This window comes from Panthera uncia, chromosome C2 (assembly GCF_023721935.1).
Source record: "Panthera uncia isolate 11264 chromosome C2, Puncia_PCG_1.0, whole genome shotgun sequence".
NCBI classification, from domain to species: domain Eukaryota; kingdom Metazoa; phylum Chordata; class Mammalia; order Carnivora; family Felidae; genus Panthera; species Panthera uncia.
This window is the reverse complement of record NC_064810.1, coordinates 118,568,892-118,593,194: the sequence shown is the minus strand read 5'-3', so window position 1 is coordinate 118,593,194 and position 24,303 is coordinate 118,568,892. Positions and strand designations below refer to the sequence as shown.

General features: G+C 34.9%; 1 protein-coding gene across 7 annotated transcripts in view; it reads right to left on the bottom strand.

Annotated features, from left to right (window-relative positions):
• The window catches only part of XRN1 (5'-3' exoribonuclease 1), a 121,033-nt gene that overhangs the window by 63,959 nt on the left and 32,771 nt on the right, over positions 1-24,303 (bottom strand). For all 7 annotated transcript variants that reach the window (XM_049628718.1, XM_049628720.1, XM_049628719.1 and 4 more), the window contains 7 exons: positions 21,894-22,050; positions 20,192-20,311; positions 15,774-15,943; positions 14,024-14,144; positions 13,829-13,927; positions 10,050-10,153; positions 6,796-6,927 (listed from right to left, as the gene is read on the bottom strand). In XM_049628718.1, the coding sequence (XP_049484675.1) occupies positions 6,796-6,927; positions 10,050-10,153; positions 13,829-13,927; positions 14,024-14,144; positions 15,774-15,943; positions 20,192-20,311; positions 21,894-22,050 (903 nt within the window). The remainder of the gene's footprint in view (positions 1-6,795; positions 6,928-10,049; positions 10,154-13,828; positions 13,928-14,023; positions 14,145-15,773; positions 15,944-20,191; positions 20,312-21,893; positions 22,051-24,303) is intronic.

The window sequence follows — 24,303 nt, the reverse complement described above, 5'->3', positions numbered from 1 at the left end:
AATATATTGTTTTCTTTCTTTTGAATTGCACCTCTCTTCTCATTTATTTTTACACATAATCCTATCTCTCTGAATCAACCAAAAACCAAGTCCACTCAATTCTATATCCTTCTTCAGATATGTCTTAATGGTAGTTTTCATAAGAAAGGACATGTGTTACACAAAAATACAGAAATGTTTCAGTCATGTCATATGTACTTAGAAAGTTTCTAAAAATGAAATCATGTATTTTGGTACTCATGGAAGTATTTCATGTGTTATGTTCACAAAAAAGGGATGTACTGAATTTAGGAGAACATGTCTTGGATATATGGAGCTATAACTGAAATAAATGATAGGTTCTATATTCTTGTTGTATAAGTCTTAGGGATACTCTGTATAAACGTTACTACTAATCGTTAGAGCCATGAGATTTTCATGCTGATATAACGTGCAAACTTACAAGTAAGTGAAGTAAACCCTCAAGAGCAGAGTATGAGTGGCCTTATGAATTTCACCTTAGAAGACAGATTATAGAAGGCTTTGGGATGTTTGGGAGGAGGGGACAAAATGTGAGGTGATATGAGGGAGGAATATGGTAGTAAAGAAAAGCAGTCTAAGAAAATGGTGACCAGAATAGATAAACCTAAGGGCCTATGAATCCACATAGCCTTATCTACCCTACTTGGTTAACAAAAGATCCTGAACTGGCAGGGACTAAAAATTATTCTCTTGTGTGAACCAGCATCCAATTGCCGTCAACTTCAGTAGTCTGTTGCCTTGATTGTTCTTTCTGCTCTTTGCTGCCATCACAGAAGATCAAGTCCATCCATATGGGAAAGAACAGGTAGAACAAGGGGTCAAGAGCTTTTGGTTTACTTCACAAATAAAGTTTTTGGAGGTGTTTATTTACTCCTATTATATCTCCATTTCTGTTACTGTCAATCATTCCTCACCCATACTAGTCTGGCTTACAGCCCCACTGCTCAATCAAAATAGCTTTTACTTCATTAAGGGGGCACTTTTCAGGATGAGCAGTGGGTGTCATATGTAAGAGATGAATCAGTGCGTTCTACTCCTGAAGCCAAGACTACCCTATACATTAACTAATTTGAATACAAATTAAAAAAAAAGTTTTATAAAAAGAGTTTTAAAAAGTTTATTTGTTTATTTTTGAGAGAGAGAGAACAAGTGGAGAAGGGGCACAGGGTGAGGGAGACAGAGGATCCGAAGTAGGCTCCATGCTGACAGCAGACAGCCTGATGCAGGGCTCCAACTCAGGAAACGTGAGATCATGGCCTGAGCTGAAGTCGGATGATTAACCAACTGAGCCACCCAGGTTCCCCCACAACCAAAAAAAATAGGTCTTACTCTACCTTCTTTATAACATCTAACATGGCTTACTCGCTTATTCTTGAAACACTCTTTTTTCTTTGATTTTCATGATATAACACTTTCCTGGCTGTTCTCCCACCTCTCAGAATGCCTCGTTCTTTTTTGTTTGTTGCCTCATCTTCCTCATTTAGGGTTCCTTCTTAATTCCAACAATCCAGCCACATTGGCCATTATCATTAATGGTATATATGCTACTTTTTCTCCTGGCACAGGGACTTTGTATGTACCTTTTACGTCATCTTGAAACCTACTCCCTTTTCATTCTTTGCCTAACTCTTACCCTCCTACATTCAGATACTAGTTTAATCAATATTTTCCTTAGGAAAGTTTTCTCTAAGACAAATGTCTCCTTACTAGGTCAAACTCCTCTATTATGTAGTCTCAGAGTACTACTCCTTCAAAGCAAGTATCATAATTGCAGTTTGATCAAAAATTTACACAAGACATTAATGTCTATCTTTCATCTGCGAGCCGTAAGTTTCATGAGTATAGGGACTGTGATTTTATTCCCTATGGTATCTGCAGTTCCTAATTTCTATACCTAGTAGGTATCAGTAAATAATTGTTGAGTACATAAACAAATATCTAAACTCTTACAGTATTTTGAATGACTTTCTTTTCAAACAAAGGAGTTGAATAAAGCAATCTCTATTCATTCAAACTAACATTTATTAGACTGCCTAGTGCATTAGTCAAGGAATGAGAATAGTAATGAAAAAATAGATATGTTCCCTACCCTTAGCATAATATCTCGGGAAAAAGTCCTTAAAGTAATCACACAAATAAGTTTATTATTGTGATTTATGCACTGTAAAACAAAATTCAGTATATTATCAACCAAGACAGGAGTATCTAATTACTGTGAGAAGGCAAAAATACACTCTACCTCCTGAGAGCTATCTCCTTCTTTGACACTGGGATGTTTTTGTTTTGTTTTGTTTGTAATTTAGCTTTATTTTTTATTTTTTAAATTTACATCCAAATTAGTATATAGTGAAGCAATAATTTCAGGAGTAGATTCCTTAATGCCCTTTACCCATTTAGCCCATCCCCCCTCCCACAACCCCTCCAGCAACCCTCAGTTTGTTCTCCATATTTATGAGTCTCTTGTTTTGTCCCCCTCCCTGTTTTTATATTATTTTTGTTTCCCTTCCCTTATGTTCATCTGTTTTGTCTCTTAAAGTCCTCATATGAGTGAAGTCCTATGATTTTTGTCTTTCTCTGACTAATTTCACTTAGCATAATACCCTCCAGTTCCATCCACGTAGTTGCAAATGGCAAGATTTCATTCTTTTTGATTGCCGAGTAACACTCTACTGTATATATATATATACCACATGTTCTTTCTCCATTCATCCATCGATGGACATTTGGGCTCTTTCCATACTTTGGCTATTGTTGATAGTGCTGCTATAAACATGGGGGTGCATGTGTCCCTTTGAAACAGCACACCTGTATCCCTTGGATAAATGCCTAATAGTGCAATTGCTGGGTCGTAGGGTAGTTCTGGTTTTAGTTTTTTGAGGAACGTCCATACTGTTTTCCAGAGTGGCCTGTACCAGCTTGCATTCCCACCAACAATGCAAAAGAGATCCTCTTTCTCTGCATCCTCACCAACATCTTTAATTGCCTGAGTTGTTAATGTTAGCCATTCTGACAGGTGTGAGGTGGTATCTCATTGTGGTTTTGATTTGTATTTCCCTGATGATGAGTGATGTTGAGCATTTTCTCATGTGTCACTTGGCCATCTGGATGTCTTCTTTGGAGAAGTGTTTATTCATGTCTTTTGCCCATTTCCTCACTGGATTCTTTGTGTTTTGGGTGTTGAGTTTGATAAGTTCTTTATAGATTTTGGATACTAACCCTTTATCTGATATGTCATTTGCAAATATCTTTTCCCATTCTGTCAGTTGCCTTTTAGTTTTGCTGATTGTTTCCTTCGCTGTGCAGAAGCTTTTTATTTTGATGAGGTCCCAGTAGTTCATTTTTGCTTTTGTTTCCTTTGCCTCCGCAGATGTGTTGAGTAAGAACTTGCTGCAGCCAAGATCAAAGAGGTTTTTGCCTGCTTTCTCCTCAAGGATTTTGATGGCTTCCTGTCTTACATTGAGGTCTTTCATCCACTTTGAGTTTATTTTTGTGTATGGTGTAAGATAGTGGTCCATGTTCATTCTTCTGCATGTCGCTGTCCAGTTTTCCCAGCATCACTTGCTGAAGAGACTGTCTTTATTCCATTGGATATTCTTTCCTGCTTTGTCAAAGATTAGTTGGCCATACGTTTGTAGGCCCATTTCTGGGTTCTCTATTCTATTCCATTAATCTGAGTGTCTGTTCTTGTGCCAGTACCATACTGTCTTGATGATTACAGCTTTGTAGTATAGCTTGAAGTCTGGGATTGTGATGCCTCCTGCTTTGGTTTTCTTTTTCAAGACTGCTTTGGCTATTCGGGGTCTTTTCTGGTTCCATACAAATTTTAGGATTATTCTAGCTCTGTGAAGAATGCTGGTGTTACTTTGATAGGGATTGCGTTGAATATGTAGATTGCTTTGGGTAGTATCGACATTTTAACAATACTTGTTCTTCCTATCCAGGAGCATGGAATCTTTTTCCATTTCTTTGTGTCTTCTTCAATTTCTTTCACAAGCTTTCTATAGTTTTCAATGTATAGATTTTTCACCTCTCTGGTTAGATTTATTCCTAGGTATCTTATGGTTTTTTGTGCAACTATATATGGGATCGATTCCTTGATTTCTCTTTGTGTTGCTTCAGTGTTGGTGTATAGGAATGCAACCAATTTCTGTGCATTGATTTTATATCCTGCAACTTTGCTGAATTCATGAATCAGTTCTAGAAGTTTTTTGGTGGAATCTTGTGGGTATTCCGTATAGAGTATCATGTCATCTGTGAAGAGTGAAAGTTTGACCTCCTCCTGGCCGATGTGGATGGCTTTTATTTCTTTGTGTTGTCAGACTGCAGAGGCTAAGACTTCCCATACTATGTTGAGTAACAGTGGCGAGAGTGGACATCCCTGTCTTGTTCCTGACCTTAGGGGGAAAGCTCTCAGTTTTTCCCCAATGAGGATGATACTAGCATTGGGTCACTCATATATGGCTTTTTGTCATCTTGAGGTATGATCCTTCTATCCCTACTTTCTTGATGGTTTTTATCAAGAAAGGCTGCTCTATTTCGTCAAATGCTTTCTCTGCATCTATTGAGAGGATCATATGGTTCTTGTCCTTTCTTTTATTGGTGTGATGAACCACACTGATTGTTTTGTGGATATTGAGCCAGCCCTGCATCACAGGTATAAATCCCACTTGGTCATGGTGAATAATTTTTTTAATGTATTGTTGGATCCGGTTGGCTAATATCTTGTTGAGGATTTTTGCATCCACGTTCATCAGGGAAATTGGTCTATAGTTCTCCTTTTTAGTGGGGTCTCTGTCTGGTTTTGGAATCAAGGTAATGCTGGCCTCATAGAAAGAGTTTAGAAGTTTTCCTTCCATTTCTATTTTTTGGAACAGCTTCAAGAGAATAGGTGTTAACTCTTCCTTAAATGTTTGGTAGAATTCCCCTGGAAAGCCATCTGGCCCTGGACTCTCGTTTTTTTGGCAGATTTTTTATTACTAATTCAGTTTCCTTACTGGTTATCAGTCTTTTCAAATTTTCTATTTCTTTCTCTTTCAGTTTTGGTAGTGTATATGTTTCTAGGAATTTGTCCATTTTTCCAGACTGCCCATTTTATTGGCATATAATTGCTCATAATATTCTCTTATTATTGTTTTTATTTCTGTTGCGTTGGTTGTGATTTCTCCTCTTTCATTCTTGATTTTACTTATTTGGGTCCTTTCCTTTTTCTTCTTGATCAAACTGGCTAGTGGTTTATCGATTTTGTTAATTCTTTCAAAGAACCAGCTTCTGGTTTCATTGATCTGTTCTACTGTTTTTTTTTTTTGGTTTCGATAGCATTAATTTCTGCTCTAATCTTTATTTTTTCCTGTCTTCTGCTAGTTTTGGGTTTTATTTGCTGTTCTTTTTCCAGCTCCTTAAGGTGTAAGTTGTGTATCTGAGATCTTTCTTCCTTCTTTACGAAGGCCTGGATTGCTATATACTTTCCTTTTATGACCGCCTTTGCTGTGTCCCAGAGGTTTTGGGTTGTGGTGCTATCATTTTCATTGACTTCTATACACTTTTTAATTTCTTCTTTAACTGCTTGGTTAGCCCATACATTCTTTAATAGGATGTTCTTCAGTCTCCAAGTATTTGCTACCTTTACAAATTTTTTCTTGTGGTTGATTTCGAGTTTCATAGCATTGTGGTCTGAAAATATGCATGGTATGATCTCAATCTTTTTGAACTTACTTAGGGCTGATTTGTGTCCCAGTACATGGTCTATTCTGGAGAATGTTCCATGTGCACTGGAGAAGAATGTATACTCTGCTGCTTTAGGATGAAATGTTCTGAATATATCTGTTAAGTCCATCTGGTCCATCCAATGTGTCATTCAAAGTCATTGTTTCCTTGTTGATTTTTTGATTAGATGATCTGTCTATTGCTGTGGGTGGGATGTTGAAGTCTCCTACTATTATGGTATTACTATTGATGAGTTTCTTTATGTTTGTGATTAATTGATTTATATATTTGGGTGCTTCCACATTTGGCACATAGACACTGGGATGGTTTTTTATAATCTTTTTACATTTTCCCTGTTTATGCATCTTTGAATAAGCATATTATGGCCTATTAGCTCCAAAATTGTGTAAGAGGCGTCTCCTCAAATTCCCCATTGATCAGTGAATGCTATTATAGTTTTAATAGGAAGGGTGATGGATATACATTTATAACACCATTCCATGTGCCCTGCCAGCCTCTATTATTCTGTTTTGGTTTAGAGGATTCTAGTATTTGGATGAAGAATGGGAAGTACTGTTATGGTAGGATCATGGAGGAGGGCCAGCTTCTTAGTTATTTGGTTGGTATAGACCTTGCATTTCTAAATTCAGGGCATATGGGACTTAGATGTAGGAAAGGTAGGAGAGTGAGCAGGGAGTAAGTGATGAAAAAAGGACAATTTTCCTTCCTATTTTCATTACTACATATGGCCAAAAAATTCAATGGCCTTATGATTAGTAAAAATAACTCTCAAATTCAGGCAACCTTAACTATTATTCCCAGTATTATGTGATTCTGTCTTTTTTTCTTTTGTATATCATCAAGTATTTTAGTGACAAACTGGGCAAGGCTGTAACTGCTGCTAACCAGGTATTATTTTAAACTAGAACTCATTATTTTCTTTAGAACATAAAATGAAGATGTAGTCAGTATTCAGAGTGATTACTATGTTAAGCAGAAAATAAGTCAGAGGACAAGTGCATTAAATCACATTCTACTTTTACAACATTAAATATATTTTATGACACTCACTATTCTGAAATTCCTTGTACTTCTTTTGTCCAGTTAGATTGTTCTTTGTCTCCAAGATGGACCACTTTAGATGGTGGGGCAGTTCTTCCTAAATAAAGCTTCTGTGTTCCTGGAGGTTCTTCCAAGTAAAATCTTAAAAGATTAAAATAAAATTAAAATGTATTACCCCCAAATTTGTGGTTTAATATAGTGTTCTAGTAGTATGAGTCTTCAAAGTGAAAAGGTTTCTACATGGTTATAATAGCAAAAAACCAAGCCTCCTTTTTTTTAAACTGTAATATAAATTTCAGGACATGGACTTGTAAAAATTTTCAATCAAAATATAAGAATTATTACTCTTTCTCTTAAAAAAAAGACTAAACACAGAGGCACTTGGGTGGCTCAGTCAGTTGAGTCTCTGATTTCGGCTTAGGTCATGATCTCACAGTTCGTGAGTTTGAGCTGTGTCAGGCTCTGTGTGGATAGCTCAGAGCCTAGAACCTGCTTTGGATTCTGTGTCTCCCTCTCTCTACCCCTCCCCAACTCATGATCTCTCTCAAAAATAAACATGAAAAAACATAAAAATAAAAATACTTTATAAAATATAAATTTTTATAGAATTAAAAAATACTCTCAAATGCAATAAAGTATTTTTACTAAAAAGCTTAACTTGATTCTGATCAAACCACTATACTTAACTATCAGTTAACAGGAAATATATGGGATGGAGGACCAACTTAAATGACACTATGAAGAGACAATCAAGTACATTCAGAATTCTACAAAATAACTGACCTGGACTCTTCAAGTAAAGAGGCAAGGAAGTTAGTTTAGCCAGGTCCCAGGATATAAAATCAACATACAGAAATCAGTCGTATTTCTAGATATTACCTTGGGAAAGTGACATTTAAAACATAATATCATTTACAGCTGCTCCAAAATAATTTAAGCAGAGTGATTCCTTCTGCTTTATTTTTTAAAATGTTTATTTATTTATTTTGATAGAGAGAGGGAGAGAGAATCCCAAGGAGGCTCTGAGCTGTCAGCACAGAGCCCAACATGGGGCTCAAACCCATGAACTGTGAGATCATGGTTTGAGCTAAAATCAAGAGTCAGACACTTAAGCGACTGAGCCACCCAGGCATCCCCCTTCTGTATTATTTTTATTTTTCTCAGTTATTTTAGATATTTTTGTTCTTTGCCTTTCCATAAAAATTTTAGAATATACTGTTCTGTATCTATCAAAATCTGGGAGAGATTTTGATAGGAATTGCTCTAAACCTATAAATTAATTTGGGGAGATTTGTTATCTTTACTATGTTCTGTTTTCTGATCCAAATGGATCTCCATTTATTTCAATCTTTGATTTCTTTCATCAGCATACTTTTGCTTTCTTCAGCATACAGATCCTATATATAATTTGTGAGATTTTTACCCAACGTCAGACTTACTACAGAGCTACAGAAATAAGACAGCGTGGTACTGGGATAAAAACAGACATACAGATAAATGGAACAAAATGGAAAACTGAGAAGTAGACCCACACAAATGTACTCAACTGATTTTTGACAAAGGTGGAAAGGCAATGTAATGAAGGAAGGCCATCTTTTCAACAAATGGTGCTGGAGCAACTGACTCTTCATTCCTATTTCTGTGGAGACGTCTGCTGCTAACCTTATGTATCTACACTTGTAGGTTAAGGACCTTTTGTCCTAGCTGCTTTCAGAATTCTCTCTTTACCTTTGTATTTTCCAAGTTTCACTACTGATATGACCTGTTTTTGTTGATTTTGAAAAGGGGAGTTCTCTGTGCTTCTTGGACCTGAATGCCTGTTTCCTTCCCCAGATTAGGGAAGTTCTCAGCTATAATTTGTTCAAATAAACCTTTTGTAGGGGAAGAGAAGGAGTAAAAAAATAAGATGAAAAAACAGAGGGAGGCAAACCATAAGAGACTGTTAACTAAAAAGAACTGAGGACTGCTGGAGGGGAGGTGGGTAGGAGGGGGAATGGGCTAAATGGGTGATGAGCATTAAGGAGGGCACTTGTTGGGATGAGCACTGGGTGTTACATGTAAGTGCTGAATCATTAAATTCTACTCCTGAAACCAATACTACACTGTATGTTAACTAACTTGAAATAAAATCTGGGAAGCAAAATAAAAAGTATATGGCACTTTCCATATGCTTCCATATAAATGGAACACTTCTATCTTCATGAAAGAAGAAGAAGAAAAAAGAACATTCATTCATAGACAAATATATGAACTTTGACCTAAACCTCATACCAAATATAAAACTTAATTCACAGTAGATCATATATTTAAACGTAAAAGGATGAGGTAAAATTATCGAGTAAGCAAAACTTTTTGAAGAAAATATAGGAGAAAATCTCTCGGACCTAGAGCTAGGTAAGGAGTTCTGACTAAAAGCATGATAGGTAAAAGAAAAAAGTGATAAATTGGACTATATCAGAAAGGTAGGGGAACTGAATTCTGAGGATTAAAAGAATACTCAAGATTTCTTATATCCTCAATAAAAGCAGATACCTACAGAGGAAAAAAATTCACACTGGCATTGACCTCTCATCAACAACATTATATGACAGAACACAACTGAAGTAGGTTTGCAGAAAACTAAGGGAAAAAGGACTGGGCCTCCACAATTCTAAACCTAAGTATGAGGAAAACAAAAACGATCTTTTGGATATGTTTTAACTCAGAAAATGTAAAATTTTCTCTGAAAAAAAGTTACTTTTGAAAGTTCTAGATGCATGAAAACTAACATCAATCAGATCAAATTTATGTGAAATAAAGATAAACAATGATAAAATAACTAAATAATCACTGACACAATGATTGAGAACTCGAGTAAAATAAGAAATTACTCCTTAAATAGATGACCTGTATTTTTAAAAATTAATGTATTATTTAAATAAAACCTGGGAGAGGCATGGTAAAAGTAAGGTTATATACGCTATTGATTCTTGTCAGAGAAATACATTTACTAAATAATATAATAACTGCTAGCAAAAATTAGGATATAGAACTTTTAAGTTATTAAAAGGAAAAGAAAGTGAAAGAGAACAAATAATAAATGCATCTAAAATATCTCAGGGATGTATTGTGGTTAAACATCGAGTGATGTGATTAGAAGACTAATTTCACTAGAGTGTAAATATTTTTATAATAATTATATCAGTTTTAAAAAGGATCAATAAAAGCCATCAAGTAAGCAAAACAAATATAAATCTACAATGTATACGTCAAATCTTACTTACTTAGTTTCTCCGTCTGATACACCAACAACTCTAGCTTCTTCAAGATGAGGCCAATTAACAAAGACAGATTTTCCAAGCACTGAAGAAGCTATATTTTCTATACTCTTAAAGTAAAAGCAGAAAAGTTCACTCATGTTTCAGGTCCAGGAGAAAATTTTACAAAGGCAAAATTAAATAATTAAAAACTAGCTTGCATTTATAACTATCTTTAAAATCAATAAAGACTCACCTTAATAATTAAAACAGGTATCAAATACCATTTACTCACTTGTGTCATTTATTCCCTATGCTCTTTTCAACCTTTCCTGCTCTTTTCAACTTTTCCATCTACTTGAATTCAGTTAGTTCTCTTTTTAAAAAAAATTTTTTTTAAATGTTTATTTATTATTGGGAGACAGAGAGGAGCGTGAGTGGGGGAGGGGCAGACAGAGAGGGAGACACAGAACCTGAAACAGGCTCCAGGCTCTGAGCTGTCAGCACAGAGCCCGACGCAGGGCTCGAACTCACAAACTGCGAGATCATGACCTGAGCCAAAGTTGGACACTTAGCCGACTGAGCCACCCAGGCGGCTCCCATTAGTTCTCTTAATTTGTCTTCTCTAAGTTGTACCTTTATTGCTAACTACTTTTTTTCTTTCTAGTACATTTCTATGATTTCTGTTTAGTTTTTTTTCCTTTTATTTTAAAATATATTTTTAAGTTGTTTTTAACCATGTGCCTTTCTTTACCCTTTATTTTAGTATGAATCTGTTAAAGGTGACCAAGTTTATCTTCCCCTCTACCAATCTCTTCTTGTTAGAGAGGCACTATGACCAACTTAAAGTACTTTTCTGCAGTATAAACATTATGACACCAGGAAGCTCGTCTCCTCCTCATTTTCTCAACAGCAATAGTAGTTACTAGTAAATTTTAATTTTCATCCTGAATGAAATTACTTGGTGAGAAAATAGGTTTCAGTGAAATTAAACAGAAGAGCACTGACATATAATGTATTACTGTCCATAATAATGGCCAACATTACTAGAAATAATGTTTAGCAAGAAACCTAGGTTCTTAGGTCTGCTAATGGTCCCTTTTCTAATCTCCATTTAAGTTTCTTAATTTGTAAAAGTAATGAGTTGGAACAGATGCTTTACAAAATTCTATATAGTTGTAAAATTCTATGATTCTATTATTCTCATGATAATAATATCATGTATAATTCCATGATTTTCTCATGGAAACAGAAAAGTGAAAAGGCAGCAGAAATGAGAAAAGGGCTATTATTCATTGTTTCATACCATATAATCAGATAATAGAATCTAAGAAATCTGATTTCATTTCAGTCTGTAGTTGGTATAATGAAATAAGAACCCTAGACTTAAAATTAGGAATCACTGGTCCAAATTTGCGTTCCACCTCTTTCCAGCTATAGAATCTTAGGCAAATCATTTAAACCCCACTGAGACACAGTTTTCTTCTATGAGAATAAGAAATAATATCTACCTCACAATGCTTATTTGGTGATAAAATAACATACACAAAAGCCTTTATAAACTATAAAATGCTATGTAAATACTCTGTATGAAAAAATATGCTAGGTAAAATTCTAGTTTTAAAAGGAAATATTATTATTATTATTATGATTATTAAACAACTTTTTGGTAGAAAATGAAGTTTAACTACAAATTTTCATTCAGTTCTTTTCTGTTTATTATGCTTAATTATTATTAGCAAATGTTTAACAATTAGAGATGACCAGTTTTAGACTTCTGCATTAACTTTTAATTATATTCAGACATTTCTTAATGTCAACATATAAAACAAAACAATGGTTTCTGATAAATAAAACAAGTTTCAACATTAAAATTAGGATCCCATAATTATCCTTTTCTCCTCTATACATCTATTTCTATTTTCATTCTCCCACTTCTCCCCTTTAGTTTTCAAGGGAAAAGTTGTCAGTTTCTCAGGTTAATCCTTTCACTTAAGGCCAAGATGAGACTCCTTAATACCTCACATGGGGTCTTCTTATCATAAACATCCCTTCCCTCTACACTATCTTTAAGACCTCCTTTCTCCATTAGCTCTACCTCTCTTCTTTTAACATGGATTTAGCTTGTTAAACTGTCTGTTCTCTACCTACAGTTATGTTTCTAGACCTCTTTCAATGATAATCTTAACTGAGGGCCTAATACCTGCTATGTCTAATTTCCACCTACCTAGTCCCCGGATTAGAAGTTAGGAATGAAATCTACTGGAATGAAATCCTCAAAGGCCAATAATGGTGCCTGAAGGACAAATTCACAGACCTTGTTTTATTCTTCTTGCACTGTATGTAGTATCTACTCCATATTTCTGTGATATTACTTAACTTGGAAGTCATTCTCTCTCAACTCTCTGTATGTTATTATCGTTTTCACTGGTCCCTTTTCCACCCTTTATAACTATGGGTATTTCTTAAAGCTCACATCTTAAACCCTCAGAGTCTATTTTCTTCAGGAAAATGAGCTCCAAGGCCCGAGCCATCATCTCCTTGCTGATGACCTTATATCCTTATCTCCCTCCAAGCTCCAGCTCCAGGTATTAAATTGCAGCCTTTCTGGGCTGAGGTTTTTTTCACCTGAACCACAGAACACAAAACATAATTTGACTATTTTCTCAATTCTCCCAAGAACGGTACACAGCTAATCCCACTCTAAATGTACAGAAGATAAATTAATCTACCACATTCAAATGGATGACTTAGGGCATCCGGTCTTAGATCTCTTAATAGAACTCTTACTGAGAAAGACTGGCAGGGCAGCTCCAGTTAAATGTCCTAGCATTGCCTTAAAATTTCATCATTATTTATCATTAATCCCCTCAAACCAGAGACTTCCCACTTTAACTTCTTTATTTGGAAAACAACAATTATTTTCTAGTTAATTAGGCTGGATATCTGAGAGTCGTATTTAGTATTTTCTTCCTCTTTTCATCCCCTATGTTATATGAACAAATGATGAAACTTGTCAATTTTATTAGTCTTGTTCATCCAGATCTATTACTGTTTCCACAGTTTTTGTCCTTAACACCTAACGCTTCTGTAACCACAACCTCTGAACTTTCCGGCTTTTTTGTTTCTTCCATTTCTCTTTTGTGCAGTTTAGTCTATTATATTGTCACCAAATTAATCCTTATGAGAATATGATTTCAAGATAACAGTTATGGGGGGGGGGGGAAAGTCCAAACTCCTTTTAGCCTAGTATTGAAGGTCCTCCATAATCTGGCTTCAATCTGTTTTTTTCAACTTTATATTCTATTATTTCCCAACACAAGTCCTCTGCTTCAGTCAGGTTTACCTAGTTCTTCTCCTCAAATATATCACATTTATTCTAAAAAAGGAAAAAGTATTAAGAAAAATTTCAGACATACAAAAAGGTAAAAAAAATATGATAATGTATCACATATTTATTTTTGACCACAATTTCCAGCTTAAGTTATTCCTTTCAACTGGAATACCCTTTCCCTCCTTTTCTTCACTCTGTGGCAATCTTTCTCATAGCACTCAGCTCAAGCCTAGTATCATCTACAAGCCTGTACTTAACTCACACAGCTTATCTCCTTTTCAAAATTTGTAGAGCATTCTTTGCTCATTAGATCACAATTACATGTGTTCTTTAAAATCTGGGTAAAGGTTTCTTTATTTACTATGAACTTTTGGAGTTACTACATGTTATACCTCTTTGATAAACACTCTGAAGCTAGAACAGTTTTATGCATAATAAGCACCTAATAATATACAATAAAGAAAATACTTACAAGTTCATCTGATTCTGCACTCAGTAAGATTTCTAACATCATGTTTTCTCCACGACTACTTTGTTGGAATACTTGAACCCCATTTTTCTTCAAAAAAAACTTTAAAAGAATTCAGAGAATTTAATTTTAATTCTTTCTCCATAATCACTTTACATTCAATAAGGTGAAAAAATTCTGAACTAAACAGCCACTGACTTTGTGTTTGATGTGTTTCAGAGTAGGAAATCCACAGAAATATAATGCCTTCTGGTCAACCCTGGTTATTTTGTTCTTGCTTATGTCTACACGCCAAGCATCTAATGATATTATTTTATACCTAGAAAATAAATCAAGGCATTTAACATTCATACAAATTACAAGCAATCACAGTTTTTCAGTATTCCCTAGAATTTTTTGCAAGAGTCATCCTTGCTTTTAAGCAAGGGAATGACAATTTGTCTTTTAAGACAAAGAAAATATACAGCAGAACAACCCAGATTCTTTGTTGTTATTGATCTAGACCTAACTATGCCTATAGATTACTGAATGGAAGTTTTCCCCATTAAAACATATATATATTTATGTATATATTTTTATATATTTAATTTAGAAGCAAAGGGACATATTAAGCACATTACAAATCTCCGTATCTTCCATGTTCTAAAACCCAGATGGAAAATAAACATTTCATAATATCTATTTCATCTTTCTCTTTGCTTTAACAAAAGGGAAAAATGCTTTCCATGCCAATAGCACTCTTGCAACGATGGTGAACGTTCCTAAAACCTGCTGGACTTGCTGCAAGAAATGTGGCAAGCCCCAACCCCACAAAATGACACAGCATAAGAAAGGCAAAGATTCTCTTTATGCCCATGGAGAGTGGTGTTATGACAGGAAGTAGAGTGGCTATAGTGGGCAAACTAAGCCAATTTTCCAGGAAAAGGTTAAAACTACAAAGATTGTGCTGAGGCCTGAATGTGTTGAGCCCAACTGCAGATCTAAGAGAATGCTGAATATTAAGAGATGTGAGCATTTTTTTAAAAGTTTATTTACTTATTTTAAGTGAGGGGGGCACGGGCGGGGGTGGGGGGCGGAGAGAACACATGTGTGGCACTAGGGGAGGGTAAGAGAAAAACTGAGAGAGAATCTTAAGCAGGTTCCATGCTGTCAGTGAAGAGCCTGACATGGGGCTCAAAACCACGAACCTTGAGATAATGACCTGGGCTGAAGTCAAGAGTCAGACGCTTAACTGACTAAGCCACCCAGGCGCCCCTAAGAGATGCAAGCATTTTGAACTGGGAGGAGATAAGAAGAGAAAGGGCCAAAATGATCCAGTTCTAAGCTTCATATTATGTTACATTATGAAGACAATAAAATCTTGAGGTTATGTTCCAAAAAAAAGGGAAAAGCATAACTGGGAGATATTCACTTTAGCTGCCATCTGGGTAAATGATTTGCAGGGAAAATGAGAGAAAAGAAAAAAAAAAACAACAAAGACATTTTAATGAGGAAGAAAAAGAAGAAATGAGTTTCAGGCAAGAAAATATAGGAACACTTTTATTATTTTTTTTCTTCTTTCCAGTTGGGTGGTTGGGAATATAAAAGGCAAAGTCATAACATATCAAAGTAGACACTGACAGTGGAAACAAAAATTCGTATCTCCTCTTGAGGTAGGAGTACAGATAAATTCTAGAGAGGAAAAATTAAAACCAAAAAAACTAAAAAACCTCAAGTTTAACAGAAGACAGAAAGGGAGAAGCAGAATCTGACCAAAGCAGAGAACCACAGAAACAATTCTGAAAGGGAGATGGTATGATCTTTTGCAAGTTGGGTGTAATTCATTATCAACTGACTATAACTATCATAACTTATTTGTTAATTCTCCCAATAGATATTCAAAAGCTTCCCCCAGGCCCCAGGGGGAGCTGCTTCTTGCTGTTGTTGAAAAATTACCAAATAACATTACCTTGTGCAACAATGTTCTATGGCAGGGAACTTTTCTGGCCATGGTGAGGGGTAGGTGAACTCTGTGTCTCTATCATACCAGCACATTAGGCACTCACTATGTTGGTTTCTTTTCCTCTCTTCCTTTTTGAGGGAGTGATTACATGTTTCCATGGCTTCCAACAATCGTTTCTAAATTTAAAGATTAAAGACAGGGGTTAAAAGTATAAAGATTATGTAATTTCAACATACAGATCTTTTCCCTCAGTACACAGATTCATTATTTGTGTTCTTGAAAAACAAAAATCTTAACTCTCTCTCTCAAAAAATAGAATAAAATAAAATAAAATAAAATAAAATAATGGGGCTGTTACAACTACCTATCCAGCTGGAAGAAAAAGCACATACACTCCCAACTTCCTACTATATACAAAAATATGTATTAGAGTAATACGACAATAAAAGTATTAGAAGAAAATCTAGGAGAGTATTAGTAATTTGAGGTGATAAATTCTTATTTAAGTAAGATTAGAGAAAACCTAACAGTCTTAAGGGAAAAGACTTTTTTTTTTAATTAAAAAAATAATTTTTTTAAATGTTTCTTTTTGAGAGAGAAAGAGAGGGCATGCACACACATAAGCAGGGGAGGGGCAGAGAGAGAGAGGGGGACGGAGGATCCAAGTGGGCTCTGTGCTAACAGCAGACAGCCTGACACGGGGCTCAAACTCATGAACCAGAATATCATGAGCTAAGCCGAAATAGGACTCTCAACTGACTGAGCCACCTAAGTGGCTCAAGACATTTTTTTTTTAATTTTTTTTTTTTTATATTTATTTTTGAGAGACAGAGAGAGACAGAGCGTGAGCAGGGGAGGGGCAGAGAGAGAGGGAGACACAGAATCAGAAGCAGGCTCCAGGCTCCAAGCTGTCAGCACAGAGCCTGAGGCGGAGCTCGAACTCATGAACCGTGAGATCATGACCTGAGCCGCAGTCGGACGCTTAACCGACTGAGCCACCCAGGTTACCCTAGACCTTTTTAAACAATACATAATGCATGTGACAGAAGATTTATCAGCAAATCAAGAGACAAATGCCATGTTAGAAAAGAATATTCCTAACACAAAAAGAATTGATAAAAATTCTTTTTTTAAATTCTTTTTTTAATTCTTTTTCTAAAAAAAAAGAAAGGAAAATGAGGGAAAGGATATAAACAGGCAATTTACATAAAGAAAATGCAAAGGGCAAGCACATATATAAAAATACATTCAAATTAGGGATCAGAGAAAAGCAAATTTGAATAATGATAAAATGGCACCCATCATCAACAGATTGGCCAAAAATTAAATGAAGCAATAATATCCAGGTCTGGAGAGGCAGAGTAGGGACTAAACATTGGTGAATTAGACTAGTCTTTTTGAAAAAAAATATAAAAAAAAATAAACATACATTCCCATTAACCAAGCTATCCCACTTTTGGGAATCTATCTTAAAAAAATAAAATCTCCAGCACCTAGGACTGCATAGACAAACAAACAAATACATAAATACATAGCTACTTTTATCACAGCAAATATTATGTATAGTGGCAAAAAAGATGAAGATTCACAAGCTGCTGCAAAATTAGTAGAGTGTTCCTACGTACCTTTCATCCAGGTTTTCCCAATGATAACATCATACACACAGCCTCAAGTACATTATCAAAACCAGGATAATGACGTTAGTACAACACTTTTAACTAAAGACTTACTCAGATTTCACCGGTTTTTGTATGTGATTTTTTACGTGTACAGTGCTACAAAATTTTTATCATATGTATGGATTCATATAACCACCACTAAAACTAGAATAAACAACTGTTAAATCATCATGAAGAAACTCCTTGTTGCTCCTTTATAATCACACCCTATCCCCAATCTTCTTAAAAATTTTTTTTAGTTTTTAAATTTATTTTTTATTTTTTTTATTTTGTAATTATTTTTTTAAATTTGTAATTTGACTTTACTTTTTATTTTTTAAAATTTATATCCAAATTAGTTAGTATATAGTGAAGCAATGATTTCAGGAGTAGATTCCTTAATGCCCCTTACCCATTTAGCCCATCCCCCCTCCCACAACCCCTCCAGCAACCCTGTTTGTTCTCCATATTTATGAGCCTCTTTTGTGTTGTCCCCCTCCCTGTTTTTGTATTATTTTTGTTTCCCTTCCTTTATGTTCATCTGTTTTGTCACCCTATCCCCAATCTTCACCCCTAACAACTGCTGCATGTTTTACATCACAATCATTTTGTCATTTCAAGTATAGTATAGGCAAACAGCCTCTCCTCTGTTGTCCAGCCTGGGTGACTCCCTTGGGCTGTATTCACTAAACTTCTATCTCCATAGGAAAAAAAAGAATATTATATAAATGGAACCATATAATACCTAACATTCTGACTTTTTTCACTCAAGTGAATTTTTTTTCATCCAAGTTGCTTATATCAAATAGCTCTTTATATTGCTGAGTAATATTCTACTAAATGGATATACTACCTTTTGTTTATCTACTCTCTCATTAAAGGACATATGAATTTTTTCCAATTTGGGTTATTACAAGTAAGTTGCTCTGAATATTTGTGTACAGGCTTTTGTGTGAAGACAGTGTTCATTTTTTCTAAGACAAATATCCAGGAGTGTGACTGCTGGATTGAAGAGTAAATGTATGTTTAACTTTATAAGAAACTACTGAACTATTTTCCAGAGTGGCCTCCTAGACTTTTAGTCTGGTAATTGTCTATGACATTTTCGAAGCATTTATAGAAAAAGTGGTATGAAGAGTAAAGAAGTAGCAAAATCCGGAAAAAATTATAAAATAAAAAATTTAAGGATCAAATCCTAGACTTTGAGTTTAATGTGTAATGAGATGAGATTTTTGGGAGAGGTCAGTGAGTTTTGTATTTGGACAGGATGTGAATTTTGGCCCAAGGGCAGACTAGCAGACTGTCTAGTTTGGGCATCTGAGTTATGCTGGTCTAATCAAATATGTTTAAAGGGGCGCCTGGCTGGCTCAGTCAGTAGAGTATGTGACACTTGATCTTGGGCTTATGAGTTTGAGCTCAACGTTGTGTGTAGAGCTTACTTTAAAAAAAAAAAAGATGTGAGGGGCGCCTGGGTGGTGCAGTCGGTTAAGCGTCCGACTTCAGCCAGGTCACGATCTCGCGGTCCGTGAGTTCGAGCCCCGCGTCAGGCTCTGGGCTGATGGCTCAGAGCCTGGAGCCTGTTTCCGATTCTGTGTCTCCCTCTCTCTGACCCTCCCCCGTTCATGCTCTGTCTCTCTGTGTCCCAAAAATAAAATTAAAAAAAAAAAAAAAAAAAAGATGTGAAAAAAATACAGTCGCCCTATTTAAAATATATTGGAGAGTGACTTTCCCTCTTCTATTTTCCAAGTTTGTGTAAAAGTGGTATTTCTTCCTTTAATGTTTGCTAGAATTCACAAGTAAACACATCTGAGTTGAGAATTTTCTCTGTGGGAAGGTTTTAAATTATGAATTAAATGTCTTTAAAAGATACAGGACTATTCAGATTAAAAATTTTTTGTTAGTTTTGCTGAATTGTGTCTTCAAAGAAATGTGTTCATTTCATTTAGATTGTTGAATTTGTTCACATAATGTTGTTCACAATATTCTTTAACTGTCCTTTGAATATATGTAAAATCTATAGGATACCTCCTTTTCCATTCCTGATATTGGCAATTCGTCTGATTTCTTTTTCCCTCCCTCTTGTCCCCTTCCCCTGATCTTGATCAGTCTAGCTAGGATTTTATCAATTTTATTCACCTTTTTAAAGAACCAGCTTTTGGTTACACTCATTTTTATCTACTGTTTGCTCATTTTCTGTGGATTTCTGTTCCTATTTTTATTTTTTCCTTCATTCTGCTTGGTCTGGGTTTAATTTCTCGTTTTTTTAGCTTTTTGTGGTAGGAAGCTTAGATAATTTATTGTAAAACCTTTTCCTTTTCTTTTCTGTTTTTTTTTTTTTTTTTTTGCAATGACATGGATAGACCTAGAGAGTATTATACTAACCAAAATAAGTCAGAGAAAAACAAATACCATATGATTTCATTCATTTGTGGAATTTAAGAAACAAAACAAATGAACAAAAGGGGAATAAAAAAGAGGCAAACCAAGAAAAAGAGTCTTAACCACAGAGAACAAACTGATGGTTCCTAGAGAAAGGGTGGACTGGGCAGGGGGCAGTGTGGAGAGAAGTTAAATAGGTGATGGGGATTAAAGAGGACACGAGTTGTGATGAGCACCAGGTGTTGTATGTAAGTGATGAACCACTAAATTCTGCACCTGAAACTAATTTTACACTATATGTTAACTACCTGGAATTTAAACAAAAACTTGAAGGGAAAAAAAAAAAAAGAATATATGTGTGTACATATAACTATTGCGGGCACTGACCTCATCAATAAAAGGGATTAGGACCACAGCTTCCCACTCCTGTTGTTTCCCATTTAGGTCAGTTTTAAAATCAGGCGGATAATATTCTATAATTGGTGAGTCTTCACTGGTCATCAAGTGCTATGGAAAGATAAAGAGGAACAGATATAAAAGAACTAATATCAATATAACTTTTTGTTAATATATTTACAGTATTTGCTCATGTTACAGTTTAAAATTTCTAAGCAAGGCAAAACTAAATTTTTGCATCTTGGAAATATTGCAATATACTTGCTATATTTTGATTTTCAACTATACGACTTCTAATTTTACTGCTACTCATCACTTTGCCATTCCAATGTCCTAGTTATATAGTAAAACCATCTTTACTCTGAATTTCAACTTTCCCTTTTCTATCTTTTGTTGTCTTACCACTTTACAAGGCTCACTTAAATTCTATTTTCAGACTTCATTTCACAGGCTGCCAACAGTCCTCTATTTTTAACCTTAAACAGTTTATTTTTGTGTCCTAATCAATTGATTTTGTTAAGTAATGTAAGGACGGTATCTAAGATAATTTAAAAAGAAAAAAATCCTAAAATCCAAGAATCTCTTCACCACTAATAGCAAAGATAAAAAGTCCAATAAAAAGATGTTCTTATTAGAGATCTTAGAGTAGATGAAAGAAGCATAAGGATATCTTCTAGGAAATGAATATGAAAGATTATGGTATAATATTTTTTAAAGAAATAAAGTAGCATATTTCTCAGAGTAATACTCAAAATATTTAATAACCAGTATGGCATGGGCACAGAACAATCAACAGATATGGCTGTAAAACACCTGCATGATTAAACTGGTCAAGAGTAGTTGAATATCAATTCTTAATGTATCTGAATGTAGGGAAAAAGGCATCAAACTTAAGAGGAAAGGGAGGTCAGAGGCCAGGATGAAGGACAGATAATGTTTTAGGAAGATGAAGAATGGACACTGACAGTCAAATAACAAAAGGTGTGTGTGTGTGTACACTCCACTTCTTGTGTGCAAGTGTGTCTATGTGTGTATACTTTAATTCTTGGGACCAGACCACAGAATTAGAAGAAAAGATTGATATCCTAAAAGAACTAAATGAAGTTTGCCCTCAGAATCAGTTTAGTAGGCTTAGTGTAACTGTGGTGACCCAAATACTCCTAAAATATCTTCCTCCCGTTATGCAAACTATATTAACCAGAGAAAAGCCTTTCATTCCACAATTTGATAAACTAAATGCTTAAGACCTAAATATAAACTGAGATAATACTTCTGTCGAGATAAAGGACTCAGTAGAACCATCCCTATTCTAATAAATAAAGGGTAAAAGAACAGGAATTAATCTATAATTGTTTGGACAAAGTAAATGGCTTCACATTTTGCCTGTCATAGTTTACTTTCATCAGTGCAGAGACAAACTGAAAATGTACTTAAAGGTGCTGAAAATAAAGAAGTCATGCTCTGAATGGTTTACGAAAATTGTATGCATTTTTAAAACAAAGCTAACTTTGTTTTAAGCTAACGCTAAATCAAGGGGTTATTTTTCAAAACATCTGTGTAAGAAATATTGTATTTGAAACTGGAAGTCAATATATTTAGCTATTAAAGAAGTTTGGATATTACATTTCGAGGCTTGGATGAAGAGCTCCTAAGTATCAAAAGGGACATAAAAACATTTTAGTTTAAAACCCACCTGGTAGCATGCAGGAAGTAAATTTTTGCTAGCTGCTGGAAGTACAGCAAGAAGCTGTTCAAATGGCTTAAAAGGTTTTCCTAGTTCAAAATGGATTTTGAGTGTGCTGATGTTGCGGATATCAGATAGGAAAGGTGCATAATGGTAGGGATAATACCTGTAAAACAAAACTGAGTTTTAAACAATTGGCAACTTTATGAAACAGATCAATATATTAAATATATACTTTTCCTTATTTAACAACACAGCAATAACTCTAAAGGAAAAAAATTACCACCCATAATTTTATCACTTGATTTAAGAAATCAGCAGTGTTAGAAAATTTAGGTCAAGTGGTGGCAACAAAAGTTATATTACCTTAATTTTCAAAGTATAATTTTACAATTTCAAAATTGGGATGTATCATGTAATTGAAGGATACATCTATATACATATATATGCAATAAATAAATATATATACATGTATGTATATACATATAAATATAAATACATATACATAAATATATATACTATATATTTAAACATATATACATATACACATATGTATATACGTACACATATATGTACACATATACTATATATTTAAACATATATAAATACATATACTAAATATATATACATATATAAATACACACATATATAGACATACATGTATATATATACACATATATGTCTGTGTGTGTATATATATATATTAATATATAAATATAAATATATATAATGGTTCTTTTATATTGAGTGTGAATATTGAGTGTGAATCATTCTTGTAATGAAGTAATGAGGTAGCCAGAAGACTTTTATTTCAGTTATAGCACACATGAGCTGGAGCCTCTCTCAAGAGGGTAGAGAGAACAGAGTCTGAGCTCATGTGGCTGTTACTAGTCAGCCCTAAGAATGTTTATCTTTGAACTGGTATATATTATCATGTTTGTGATAGGATTAAACCATTTAACAATCATACACACTATTTCTAACTACAGGTATAGATATTTTTACAAAGCCTTGAACACACAATTTTTCAAAAATTATAATCTTAATATTTGACTAAGTATACTACAAAAATAAAGAAATATTTTTATATTCCATAATTATGACATTTCAAAAGGATGAGAAAATTCAGGAGGTAGAATGGTATGCAGAATGGAAAATGTATAAACTTTGGAATCAGGCTTAGACTTGATTTTTGGGTATATGACTTTAAAAATATTACTTTCGGGGCGCCTAGGTGGCTCAGTCGGTTGGGCGTCCGACTTCGGCTCAGGTCATGATCTCACAGCTTGTGAGTTCGAGCCCCGCGTCGGGCTCTGTGCTGATGGCTCAGAGCCTGGAGCCTCTTCAGATTCTGTGTCTTTCTCTCTCTCTCTGCCCCTCTCCCGCTCACATTCTGTCTCTCTCTCTCAAAAATAAACATTAAAAATTAAAAAAAATATACATAAATAAATAAATAAATATTACTTTCTAGGGGCACCTGGGTGGCTCAGTTGGTTAAGTGTCCGACTTTGGCTCAGGTCATGATATCGTGGTGTGTGAGTTCGAGCCCCACGTCAGGCTCTTTGTTGACAACTCAGAGACTGGAGCCTGCTTCAAATTCTGCTTCTCCCTCTCTCTCTGCCCCTCCCCTGCTTCTGTTCCCTCTATCTCTCAAAAATAAAATAAAACATTAAAAAAAAGATTCCTTTCAAAAGTAATAAAGATAACTGAACATCATCTGTAAAAGTCAGACAACAATACTTTATATAGTGGTGAGGATTATATGAGAATATGCTTTTCAAGCACCTGGCCTTAATGTCTGATAAATAATAGTAACAGCTTATAAGCACCCTATTAAAAAATGGAAAATCAAGGATTTTCATCATTAGGATGCTCTTCAGAGACGTCCTCAGAATTAAGTTAGTTATTGCAAAGATTTTTTTAAAAGGTTATTAAGTGAAACCGCAACTAATACACATAATTTGTATTGCTTTTGTTTTGCTGTGTGGTGTTTTTTTTTTTTTTAATATGAAATTTATTGTCAAATTGGTTTCCAAACAACACCCAGTGCTCATCCCAACAGGTGCCCTCCTCAATACCCCTCACCCACCCTCCCCTCCCTCCCACCCCCTATCAACCCTCAGTTTATTGTCAGTTTTTAACAGTCTCTTATGGTTTGGCTCCCTCCCTCTCTTTTTTTTCCTTCCCTTCCCCCATAGTCTTCTGTTAAATTTCTCAGGATCCGCGTAAGAGTGAAAACATATGGTATCTGTCTTTCTCTGTATGACTTACTTCACTTAGCATAACACTCTCCACTTCCATCCATGTTGCTACAAAAGGCCATATTTCATTCTTTCTCATTGCCAAGTAATATTCCATTGTGTATATAAACTACAATTTCTTTATCCATTCATCAGTTGATGGACATTAGGCTCTTTCC